The sequence below is a fragment of the Macaca mulatta genome, chromosome 10 (assembly GCF_049350105.2).
Source record: "Macaca mulatta isolate MMU2019108-1 chromosome 10, T2T-MMU8v2.0, whole genome shotgun sequence".
NCBI classification, from domain to species: Eukaryota; Metazoa; Chordata; class Mammalia; order Primates; family Cercopithecidae; genus Macaca; species Macaca mulatta.
Genome location: NC_133415.1, coordinates 60,598,761 through 60,611,028, shown reverse-complemented (window position 1 = coordinate 60,611,028; position 12,268 = coordinate 60,598,761). Strand labels below are relative to the sequence as shown.

General features: G+C 44.9%; 1 protein-coding gene and 1 long non-coding RNA gene across 6 annotated transcripts in view; one reads left to right on the top strand and one right to left on the bottom strand.

Moving 5' to 3' along the window:
• The window catches only part of NAPB (NSF attachment protein beta), a 50,993-nt gene extending 47,670 nt beyond the window's left edge, over positions 1-3,323 (bottom strand). For all 5 annotated transcript variants that reach the window (XM_028828122.2, XM_077951097.1, XM_015149601.3 and 2 more), the window contains exon 1: positions 3,134-3,323. In XM_028828122.2, coding sequence (XP_028683955.1) covers positions 3,134-3,231 — 98 coding nt within the window. In that variant the 5' untranslated portion in view covers positions 3,232-3,323. The remainder of the gene's footprint in view (positions 1-3,133) is intronic.
• LOC114670431 (uncharacterized) lies at positions 2,029-7,559 on the top strand. Its single transcript, XR_003720024.2, has 2 exons — positions 2,029-2,568; positions 6,592-7,559. It is a non-coding gene; the product is annotated as an uncharacterized LOC114670431 (long non-coding RNA).
• Positions 7,560-12,268: the final 4,709 nt, after the last annotated feature.

The window sequence follows — 12,268 nt, the reverse complement described above, 5'->3', positions numbered from 1 at the left end:
CTGATGATATTCAAGTCAGTCTGTGTGTTTTATTAATTTTGTGTTACGTTAATTCAGGAGTCTGACACAGAGATGGACTACCCTGCGTTTTAAATAAAGGATTACATGTAGACCTTTAGGAATGAATATGGGGACATTCCATAGCTAAGAAGGCAGGCGCAGGGTGGAGTGACATGTATTCCAGTCTAGAAAGGTGATGATACGTGCCATCTATAAGGTAGGATTCTAAACATCTAACACTGATACAGAATCTTAATTGTCCAACTGTCACAGAGACACTACGTCTGTTTTCTGGGTTCAGTAATTATATAATATTACTCAACTCCTAAAACTGTAAGTACTCTTCTTCCTGCAAGCTTTCCTGGAGCAAGTATTACTGGAAATAACAGTCTTCAAAGTATAAATCACACTTGCATTAATGGTTAAAGCTCTTTCAGATATTTTATTTCATTAAAAGATCAATGAGGCTGGGCGCGGTGACTCATGCCTGTAAACCCAGCACTTTGGGAGGCCAAGGAAGATGGATCATGAGGTCTGGAGTTCAAGACCAGTCTGGCCAACATAGTGAAACCCTGTCTCTACTAAAAATACAAAACAAACAAACAAACAAACAAACAACTAGCCAGGCGTGGTGGTGGGCGGCTGTAATCCCAGCTACTCAGGAGACTGAGGCAGGAGAATCGCTTGAACCTGGGAGGCAGTGGTTGCAGTGAGCTGAGATCGCACCACTGCACTCCAGCCCGGGCAACAGTGTGAGACTCTGTCTCAAAAAAAAAAAAAAAAAAAAAAATCAGTGATGTACTCTAAAAGGTCTTTGGCTCTGAAATTCTGGAAAAGTCATCTGTTTGGTCTACTGCTTCTTTGATAAATAACTGGAGCTGACAATTTTGATTAATATGTTAATTAATATCTCATAGTCACTGTCTCCAACATCCATGGTTCCAAACGTTTTACAAACATAACCTCACTGAACCCGCATAAATTTTGAGATATACTATTATTGTCTCCATTTTATACACTGGAAACTGAAGCACAGAGAGGCTAAGTAACTTGCCCTAAGACCCAAAGCTAGATAATAAACTGACCTGTTGTACCCGGGTAAGAACTAAGATGCACTAACTTTTGTGTAAACTGAGTGTGAATGGTGAAGACTGGTCTTCGTATATGTCCTGTCAATAACATAGGTAGTAACAGTTAAAAGAGAGATGTTTCTTTAAAAACAAAGGCTTTTCAAAATCCTTTAAGGATTATAAGCTCAAGATTTGGCCTAGTTTCCTAAAAACATCGAAAACCTCTTTCCCAAAAGGAGTGTTCTCCTGAGACAAGCACCAAGTGCTGTCATGCTTTTTCCTCTGCCAGTTACAGACTCTTCCACAGGGAAGCACTTCCTGACTTGAAATACGTTGTAACATTAAAATAAACTCCTGGCATGAGGTACTATGGCATTAAATTTTATCAGAGTGAATTTTAAATGTTTTGTGAATCAAAACATTTAAAAGGAGTTAGTGTGGCGCTAGCACTTGATGGTACTGTTATAACTTTTAAATGCAAAACAAAACATAATTCATAGCTATATCTCCTACACATCACATGAGAAATTCAGAAACCAGCTGTGATAAATGTCCTCTTAGAGGAAGATAAGGGACCCTTATCTTCATGCATTTTTGCAGCCCTTTATGCATTTCTGCAGTTATGAGTACTGCACGAAACTTGTCCTTAAGCATTTCCTAAAGATATATCAATAGCCGTAAAGTACTATAATTTATAGCCAAAAGAATGAAGTTGGCAAAACAAGCTAAGAGCCCATTACGTGTGTCTTCGGAAATAAGAGTCTGAACTGAATGTGTACAGAAATGAAATCGTGTCTAGTCATGCAATGGGTTAAGTATCTGCTCTTGGTAACAGCAAAGGATCTTTCACTTTCAAAAGAAAAAAACGAAAACAGGCACACACAAAATTTCTGCCTTTCTCATCCTAAACAGCTGAATCATTCACATATTCAACAGCCCAGAAGAATTCTGGGCTGTCAGTGCGGGCTCTGCTTTTTGAGAGCTTGGAATTCAAAATCCTCCTTAAGAGAGCAAGGAAGAATTACAGGAGATTAACGGGATTCCCAAAGGGCGCTGACTTAAACCGGAGCAGCGTCACCGTTAATCAAACAGGAGGCCCTGGCTATCAATCAATCTCCGGAGAAGGAAAAATACTATGCTGAGAAAATACGTTCGTTCATTATTCAAGTATTTACTAAAGGTGTACTCGGCGCAAGGCCCCTGGCGGGAGGCCAACAAGCACACCAGCTCTGGATCCGGCGCCTGGCAGCCCCCTCCCCCGCGGGGCCCACCAGCAGGCAGGACGCCCCCAGCAGCGCGTGCCAGGCGCCAGGGGCGGCCCCTGCACTGACCCCTCCGGTTCCTCCCGGGCGCGCCTCACCCGGACCGGTCTCCGGAGCGATACGGGCTTCAACGTGGCGAAATGCACCAATACGACTCGCCACGCACGGAGAAGGGGGCCCCACGAGCGCCCCGGGCTACCCCGCCCCCGGCCCTCAGGGAGCTGCTGACCTGCTAGGTAGTGGGACCCCCGCACCAACCCGGGCCAGGGCGACGGGGAAGATCCGGGGTCTCCAGAGGGCGCGTGGGGCTGACAGCCCCCCTAGAGTGTTCTAGGGGCTTCCTGGGGCGCTTGGGGGGATCTGGGGGTCCTAGGGGTTCTCTGAAAGGCGCGTGGGGGCTGAGGGTCCCTGTGAGACTCTGGGGATTCCAAGGGGGCGTGTTAGGGGATCTGGAGGGCATGTGGGGGCTGAGGAACCCTGGGGGGTTCTGCCGGCCCTAGGGGGTCTCTAAAGTGCGCGTGGGGGCTGAGAGCCCCTGGGAGGATGCGGGGTTTCCAGGGATCCTGGGGGGCCCTGTGGGGTCTCCGGAGGGCGCGTGCCGACTGAGGGCCCCGGGGCGTCCTGGGGACTCCAGGGGGCGCTAGGGGGCCCTACAGGATTTCTGGAGGACGCCTGCAGGCTGAGGGCCCCTAGGCGTGGTCTGAGGGTCCCAGAGGTGGCGTGGGGGACTCGGGGGGTCAGCGTGAAAGGAAGGGGGCCAAGTACCGAGACCCCCTAGGGCACGCACGGTCTGGCGCTCACCCAAACAGCCCTCGGAGGAAGGAGTGGGAGGCCTTGACTCGCTTCTCGGCCTCCGCCATCAGCTGTACCGCCTCACGCTCCTTCCCCGCGTTGTCCATGTTGCCAGCCGCAGCCGCCACAGCCCCCTCAGCCGGCTCGCTGCGCGCCCAGGCGCCTTAGCCCTCCCTCTGGCGGCCGCAGGGGCGCAGGCGCAGGCGCGACGCGCGAGGCCTTTCGGGAGCTGTAGCCCAGGTCCTGTCATGGGGGCGGGGATGCGCGAGCCGCCTACTACAGTTCCCAGGAGGCCCCGGAGAGGGGTGTGTGTGAGCCGAGCATACGCACAGCTAACTCCCGGGACATCGGCGCAGGGGGCGTGACCACCCAGAGGGGTCCTGGGCCAAGGTGAACTTTAATCTTTTAGGTATGAGGATATGGTAAATGATCCGTGGCCTCTAGTAAATATCACCTACTCAGTAAAACTCGCATGGCAATGGGATGGATGAAGGAACAGGGGGATAACAGATTGGATGGAACCCACACCCTACATGCAAGTTCTGCAAAAGAGAATCTGGTGTAGCCACCAAAGCATCACATGCTTGATAACGCCTACCAAAAAATGAGCAACAGCTGGCAATAAAAGCCATTTTTATCTCCAAGAGCAAGACTTCCCCAATATAAGTTCAGTTATTTTTAAATCTCCCCAAACTAACTTTCTGTTGGTCCTCTCTTCCTTGGTTATAAATGAGTTGCATATATGCAATATATGCACAATCCACTCTTTTGTTGACTGAATTATATTCAGTGGATATCAACCACTGAACTCTTATCCTTTACATAATACTGGCCATAGTGGATGGATCTCCAGGGACAAAATTTGTGCCTGCCAGGAAGACTTTTAATCTCCTAGGAGAAGTATCCATAGATAGATGGAATCCTGTGCCAGAGACTTTCAGGCCTGTCCCAGAGGGAGTTATTTTTGAATACAATGTCTAGACCATTCAAGCTTGGCAGTGCTAAGGCAGAGATGCTGAGGATTTATGACAGTTTCAAACTATTAATAAATACACTCTGGGCACTGGCATGCAAAATTTTAAAAAATGAAGACTGTCTGTAGAGAGCAAGGCAAGAGGGGCCAAACTCCTAGAAAGAAAGTTGACTAAAGCACATATCACAGAGTTCATACATTTCAGGCCTCTGTAGAGATAGAAAGAAATCTCAGCTCTTCATGCAGTTTATTTACGATTACTACATGCGTTATTCTAACTTTGAAAAGCTGATCTGTGTGCTTTTGGAGAGAGAAGGAGGCAGGAAGTTGGAGGTGACCGTAAATGCAGGGGACATCAGAGAAAAACCGTAAAAAGTGAACATAAGCATTTGGAAAGCAGAGCAATCTATGGGCGTTTAATGGAGTGAGGCTAAATCAAAAACTCCTAAGTAAATCAGTGTGTTGATTAAATCAGTTCCCAAACGTGGTTTGATGCAGAAGCTCTAATGGATATTTAAGAAATACTGATTGCTAGGCCACTGGGTTTTGGTATCAAGGTCTCTTGCAGCTGGGGTCTAGAAAATGCACATTTTGAAATCTACCCCTATTCTAAAGCACACAGTTCTAGATTCTCAAATCTGTAGTCAGTTGAAAAGGAGCCGGAACAGACTGCCTCCTCGAAGCTAGTACTTGCAATTAAGAGAGACATTTTTGGTGGTTTCTGGTAATTTCCTTCATTCTCTTCGTTGTCACAGGAAATTTGTGGGCACTCCCACCATTCTGCCAGTCCACACGAAAGCGGGAGAAAACCTTCAAAATTTAATTACTGTGTAGAGCAAGTGCTTTCTTCTCCCAGAGGCTGGGGGAAGAAATGAGGCAGGGCAGAGAGATGAACATCACAGAATAAGGCCTGACTAGAGAGACAGTTGAGGAATCCTTGAAACAAGAAGGAAAAGAAAAGGAGAAGCACCCCTGGTGTGGATCAGGAGAAGAGTAGAAGTCACCTTGGAGAAGAGCCAAAAGACCCACTGCCCACACCTGCGCTGCCCAGGATGGAACTGCCTACCACTGGTGGCCATTTACATTCACATTAAATAATATTAAATAAAATGTAAAGTTCCATTTCAGGGCTGTACTAGCCACATTTCAAGTGCTCAATAGCCACACATAGCCAGTGGCTACTGAAAGAGTTAAAAATATATCACCCTGCTGGATTGACTAAGTTAGACACCTGGTGGATTGACTAAGTTAGATGCCTGAGGGCGGTGGCTCACACCTGTAATCCCAAAACTTTGGGAGGTTGAGGCAAGCGGATCACTTGAGGTGACTAGTTCAAGACCAGCCTAGCCAACACAATGAAACCCCATCTGTACTAAAAATACAAAATTTACAAAAAATACAAAAATTAGCTGGGTGTGGTGGTGCATGCCTGTAATCCCAGTTACTCAGGAGGCTAAGGCAGGAGAATCACTTGAACCTGAGAGGTGGAACAGAGGTTGCAGTGAGCCAAGATCGCGCCATTACACTCCAGCCTGGGTGACAGAGTAAGTGAGACTCTGTCTCAAAAAAAAAGACACCTGAAAAACGACAGGTGCAAGAAGATTACTTTGACCTTTTTCTTTTCTTTTTGCATACAGAATACACACTGGATGCTTTGACCTCTTGTTTCTTTCTTTTTCTTTTCTTTTTTTTTTTTTTTTTTGAGACAGAGTTTCGCTCTGTTGCCCAGGCTGGAGCACAGTGGTGCAATCTCGGCTCACTGCAAGCTCTGCCTCCTGGGTTCATGCCATTCCCCTGCCTCAGCCTCCTGAGTGACTGGGACTACAGACGCCCGCCACCACACCCGGCTAATTTTTTGTATTTTTAGTAGAGACGGGGTTTCACCGTGTTAGCCAGGATGGTCTCGATCACCTGACCTCACGATCCGCCCGCCTTGGCCTCCCAAAGTGCTGGGATTACGGCGTGAGCCACTGTGCCTGGCCCCAACCTCTTGTTTCTTTAAAGCAAGAGATGAAACTCCCATATGAAAGATGTCCTTCTTATACTAGCAATAAAGCAACATTTTTATCATCAAAGGCAGGAAGTTGAGTCCAAGAGAATTCTGTACAAACCCTGTTAAACTAACCCTTATCTTCCTAGTCACTTTTCTATCCAATTAACTACCCTAGCCCAAGCTCCTCTGCCTCATCACGTTTTCAGTTTACTATTCTTTGTCCAATTCAGTAAATAAGTAACATACTCTAACTGCTTCTTTGGGTTTTTATTTCCTTATGAGGCCTCCCATGCCATGTAAAACTTGTATCAAATACATCTGTGTGCTTTTCTGCTATTAACTTGTCTTATATAAGTTTAATTTTCAGACTCCACCAGGAGCCTAGGTGGATGGAGCATGAGATGCTGCCCTACACTACTATATTGGACTGCACAGAGAACAATTTTATCGTTGCACAAGTCCTAGTGGATTGCACTAGCCTCTATGTGCCTTGCTTTTCAGAAACTCCAGACACGTGTAAGAAAAGAAGAAAAAGGCTTCGGGGAGTTTCTGAGAAGTCAGAGCAGGAAAGGAGCCTGTAGCCTGAACAAGGCAGAGCCAACAGTACTGCTGGCTTTTCCCTGTGAGCAGATGGAGGTGGACACCTGGACGCTCAGACTGAATCAACACACACCCCGAAATATGATCCATCAAGACAGGCCTGAAGCTACTGGAGAACCCCAACACTAAGAAAGCCAGAGTCAGAAAAGAACAGAATCGATATGGAGAAAGGGTGTAGCCATCTGCGTGTGTTCACAGAAGGAGAGAAAGCACCAGGCAAAGATCCAGTATGGAAAGTTACAGGACATCACTGCTGCTTCACTGAAGCAAAGCAAGAAGGCTCACCCACATTCAAGGGGAGGGAAATGAGACACCATTTCCTGATGGGAGGGCCTCCGAGGATTTGCAGATGTTTTCACAGCACAACAGCTAGGTTAGAGGGAGTCCGTGCTCACCCTGGTCCACTCTGGTTGCATTGACAAAGTTGGGAAGCTGGAGCCCCTACGCTGGGGTTGGGGGACAGCCCTCAGCTCACATGGCCCTGCATGGTATGGCCCAAGGGTACCTGCCCAGGTCTGCAGTGGCCTCCTCTGATGACATCTCAGCCTTGCTTCTGCCTGAAATGCTAAGCGTGGCTCAGAGTCATCGGACAAGGTCAAACCATCTAAAGCAGAGTGTTCTACTTCAGAAGGCAGGGAAGAAGGAAGTCCATTTCAGGAGGCTCTTCACCCAAAATCGTTAAAGGAATGCATTAATGAAAATAAATCTTCCATCTGTGTGGATGAGGTTGTGCAAATCTAAGGATAGAATTTAATTGTTCTATTTACAGTGATTCTTTTCATTTTTCTCATAGACTAACAAAACCCAAGAACATTTGAATGGCACATTTCAGAGAAATAATTAAACAGCTTTTGTTAATCTCTAAAAAACTTTTTGAAACAACATCAGTTTACGTGTTTGTGTGTTATGTGTGTGGGGTGACATTTCACACCCTGTCAAAATTGTCACAAGTTTCCCCAAATGTAACTTTATTAATCTTACTTAACCTTTCCTTAAAAAATGACTTTACAAAATTCAGACCAAAAAGTTAGAAAAGGTAAAATTAAATATACACAAATATCTGTTAGGGAAAACAAAAAATGGTAAATTAAGTTAAAATAAATGCTTATGAGAAAATACATATTATTGTCATTAGTAAGTGTTCTTCTTCTTTTTTTTTTTTTTTTTTTTTTTTTTTCTGAGACAGGGTCTTGCTCTGCTGCCCAGGCTGAAGTGCACAATCACAGCTCACTGCAGCCTAAATCTCCCAGGAGTGAGTGATCCTCCTACCTCAGCCTCCTGAGTAGCTGGGACTACAGGCATGTACCACCAAACCCAGCTGTTTTTTTAATTTTTATTTTTAGTAGAGATGAGGTCTTGCTGTCTTGCCCAGGCTGGTCTCAAACTCCTGAGCTCGAGCAGTCTTTCCATCTCTGCCTCCCAAAGTGCTGGGATTACGGGCATGAGCCACTGTGCCCGACCAAATATTCTTCTTTTTATTAGCTGATATAAAAGTCTACAAACAAGTTTTGAAATTAACTTGATGCCTTTATTTATGGCAAATGGGCAAAAGATCATTTTGACAATTTTTATTTATATTATATGTTCTAGGACCTTTCTTATCTGTGCTTAATATAAGTTATGGTTATGAGCCACAGACACAATTGCTTAAAGGGAAAAATGGTTTATTTCCCACATACTCTTTGAATTCCTTTCACATCATTATTTAATATTACATTAGGAGAAATTTTAGGAAAAAAAGATGCTCATAATTCTACCTACCCAACGAAACATTTTTAATTTTTTATACATATATAGTGCTATCTCATTTTTATCCATGAAACTTACACACATGTAAGTATGATTAGGAGTATGCTTGTAGTTTGTATTTTTTGTTTGTTTATGAAACATATATTTTCTCTGTTGCTATAAGTGTTTGTAATTGATTGTTAATGGCCAATAGTTGAATGAATCAAATTTCACAAAACCTTTTTCCACTGTGGTATATTTGGTTTGCATCACATCTGGCTCTTATGGAAACATCTAAGACTGTCTTGGAAAGTTAAATAATTTTCCCATCACTAAATTACACTGTCCCAGGCTTATTTAGGGTGCGGTGCTAGCATTTCTTCGTAATCAGGTGGGAAGAACTGGGTCTTCACAAATCTACTCTTAGCATGGTAGTAACTGGCTTTAAAAACAGTCAACCCTTATTTTTCATGGATTTCATATTTGCAAATTCACCTACTTACTGAAATTAAGTTGCAATCCTAAAATCAACACTTGTGGCACTTTTGCAGTCATTCACGGGCATTCAGAGTGGGAAAAAATGTGGGTGGCCTGACACATATGTTCCAAGCTGAGGTCAAACACAGCAACACTCTGCCTTCTTGTTCCAGCTGTTGTTGTTTTTTGTTTGTTTGTTTGTTTTTTGAGATGGAGTCTCACTCTGTCTACCAGGCTGCAGTGCAGTGGCTCGATCTCAGCTCACTGTAACCTACACCTCCTGGGTTCAAGCAATTCTCCTGCCTCAGCCTCCCAAGTAGCTGGGAATACAGGCACATGCCACCATACCCAGCTAAGTTTTGTATTTTTAGTAGAGATGGGGTTTCCCCATGTTGATCAGGCTGGTCTCGAACTCCTGACCTCAGGTAATCCACCCACCTTGGCCTTGAGCCACCACTCCCAGCCTTGTTCCAGCTTTTATATTGTTAACAAGTGTCCTTTTTCACAGCCTGTTTAGTGTCACATTTTGCAATTTTGTGGTTTTTTTTTTTTTTTTTTAAAGAGGTGGGGTCTTGCTGTGTTACCCAGGTTGATCTCGAACTCCTGAGCTCAAGTGCCTTCAGCCTTGGCCTCCCAAAGTGCTGGGATTACAGGTATGAGCCACCACATGTGTTTTCAGTTTTGTGCTTTTTTGGTTGGCGATTTTGCCATTTAAATCCCCAGGCATAGTGCTGCAGTGCTATCTAGTTCCTAAGCACAGGAAGGCTGTGAGGTGCCTTATGGAGAAAATGTGTCTTAAATAAGCTTCATTCAGGCATTTACAGAGCTCTTGGTGATGAGCTTGATGATAACGAGTCAACAATATACATTTTAAAAGACACCTCTAACTACAGACACACATAAAACGAGGTTATATATTGATCAATTAAAAGAAAGTGTTGTAACCAGAGACTCAAGGAAACCAAGCCTTGTATTTTTCCTGGGGACAATGGTTTAGCATTTACTACTTCTGTGTTTGCAGAGATTTTATAGAAGATAACTTCTGCAAATGATGAAAATCAGCTCCACATTGGGAGAGTATCTGGACAAAGAAATGAAATGAAGTCAGATCATAGAATCTCCCTTTCCCAATCCCTAAAAGGAACGGGTAAAAAGGTAAAAACTAGCAGCTCTTCAAGAGAATTAAGACAGAGGGAAATCGTCTGGCGCTGGCTAATTTCTGTTTGCCCCCTAGCCCCACTTGCTACCCCTCTGTTATAGTTAATTTTATGTGTCAACTTGACTGGGTCACAGAATGCCCAATATCTGTTAAATGTTATTTCTGGATAGGTCTGTGAGGATGTTTCTGGAAAAGGTCAGCATTTGAATCAGTGGACGGAGTAAAAGCAAATGGCTTCCAATGTGAGTGACACCATCCAATCCAATCCACTGAGTGCCCGAGTGGCAGATGGTTGAATTAGCTCTGCCTGGCTGTTTGGACTCTGACATCAATCTTCTCCTGTCCTCAGCGCTCCTGGTTATTAAGCCTTCAGACTCGGGTTGGAATCTACACCCGTGGCTCTCCAGCTCTCAGGCCTTCAAACTATACCATTGGTTTTCTTTGGTTTCCAGCTTGCAAACAGCAGATGGTGGACTTTGAGGCCTCCATAATTGTACAAGCCAATCCTTTATAATAAATATCTTCATATCTATGTGTTTCTCTGGAGAACCCTGACTAATGCACTTTCTCCATGCTGCTCTCTGCTCCACAACACAGGCTGCTGTGGACTCCATCAGTAGGGCTCTTGTGCCCTATAACTTCTGTTTGTGTTTGACAACAAGATGCCTAGGCATGAGGTAGAGGACAGAGGGGATTGAGATCATGGTGTTTGTCCCCTGCTCCCTCTACAAGGTGGCCACACTCCAATTCTTTCCAGATTGTTTACCTCATCTTTCAGGCTTAGGGTTGCTGGCATGGCTGCTGCTAGCTGCAGACATTTGCCCTGTGCCCTGGGGTTTCTGTGCACCTGCACCATTGCACAGTGCCCTGTATGGAAACTTCCCTGAACTCTCCTGTTGCAAGTGTGCCTGTGCTGACTGTGGAGACCCAGACTGACATGCTCCCCAACTCATTGGATGAGGCCAGTATAACCTTGAAACCCAAACCAGGAAAGCACAATATGAGAAAAAACAATCATCGGCCAGTTTAACTCATGAAGATAGATACAAAAATTCTGAAGAAAACATTAGTAAACGTACCATGCACAAATATCTGGATGGATTATGGACATAAATGGGAAATGCTGAACTTTAAAAATTTCAGAAAAAATTATTTAAAAGTAGCTTTATGACCTTGATTTCCTAAATAAGACATAAAAATGCAAACCATGAGAGAAAAATCAATACATTCTTTCCATTAAGAATATTTTTTCATCAACATGCCATAAATAAAATGAAAAGACAACCACAACCCAGAGGATGATATTTGCAAGAAGGATAAAGAAATCCTACGAATCAGCTGAAGACAACCAAAAAGAAAAATGGGCAAAAGAGCTGAACCTGAAGTCTTAATTACAGATTTCAACAAACTCTTGGCCCTCTTCTGCTTTTGCTGCTCATTACTTCAGTGGGAAGAGCATCTGCTTACAGAAAACCAGAAAGATCTCAGGAGAAGGTGGAAGCAGGAGTGTCGCGGCCTGCAGAATCCACCTGCTTTTTCTTTGCTTTCAAAATGGAACCTGATGACTATTTAAGAGCTGGTAAACAGATACCGTGTTGTGGAAAACGTCTGCAGAAAGGAGACCAAAGGCTGGGTGAGGATGATGACCTCCCCATAAGCCCCTCCACCCTGGACATCCTTGGCCTCTTGTGACATGCTCTGACTTTTTAAGCCTTGTGATTTCTCAGGTTTCTGTGTCTGGAAAGAGAAAATGTACCCTGGGACCTTTGGAGTGATGCCAGTTTGGAACCATCTGTAGCACCGCCTTGTTTGCTGACATTCTGTGTGCCTGCCGCTGGCCTGCTCCCCAGAATCAGAAGGCATTTCCAGCCAAGGTCAGCCATGTTCTTCTGCCGCTGCCCTGGAGGCGAGGGCTCAGGGCTGCAGTGGGAGCTGCTGCTGGCAGTGTGGACTCTGCTCACCTACCCCCGCCCTGCAGCCATGGCTGGGAGAGTCCTCAAGCAGGCACAGATTGCTAACCATTCCTTCCTGGGCCATGTGTGGAGGGTGCCTGGCAGCAGACGGGTCGCAAATAGACTTGCTTTCTGCCTGGGTTATATCCAGGTCAGCAGCCAGCCTAGAACAAAATTATTTAGGGGAAAAAGCAGAGCTTGTCAAATAGTGCGACAAGCAAAAAAAGAAAAAAAAGAAAGAAAAGAGAGAGTGGAGAGAAGA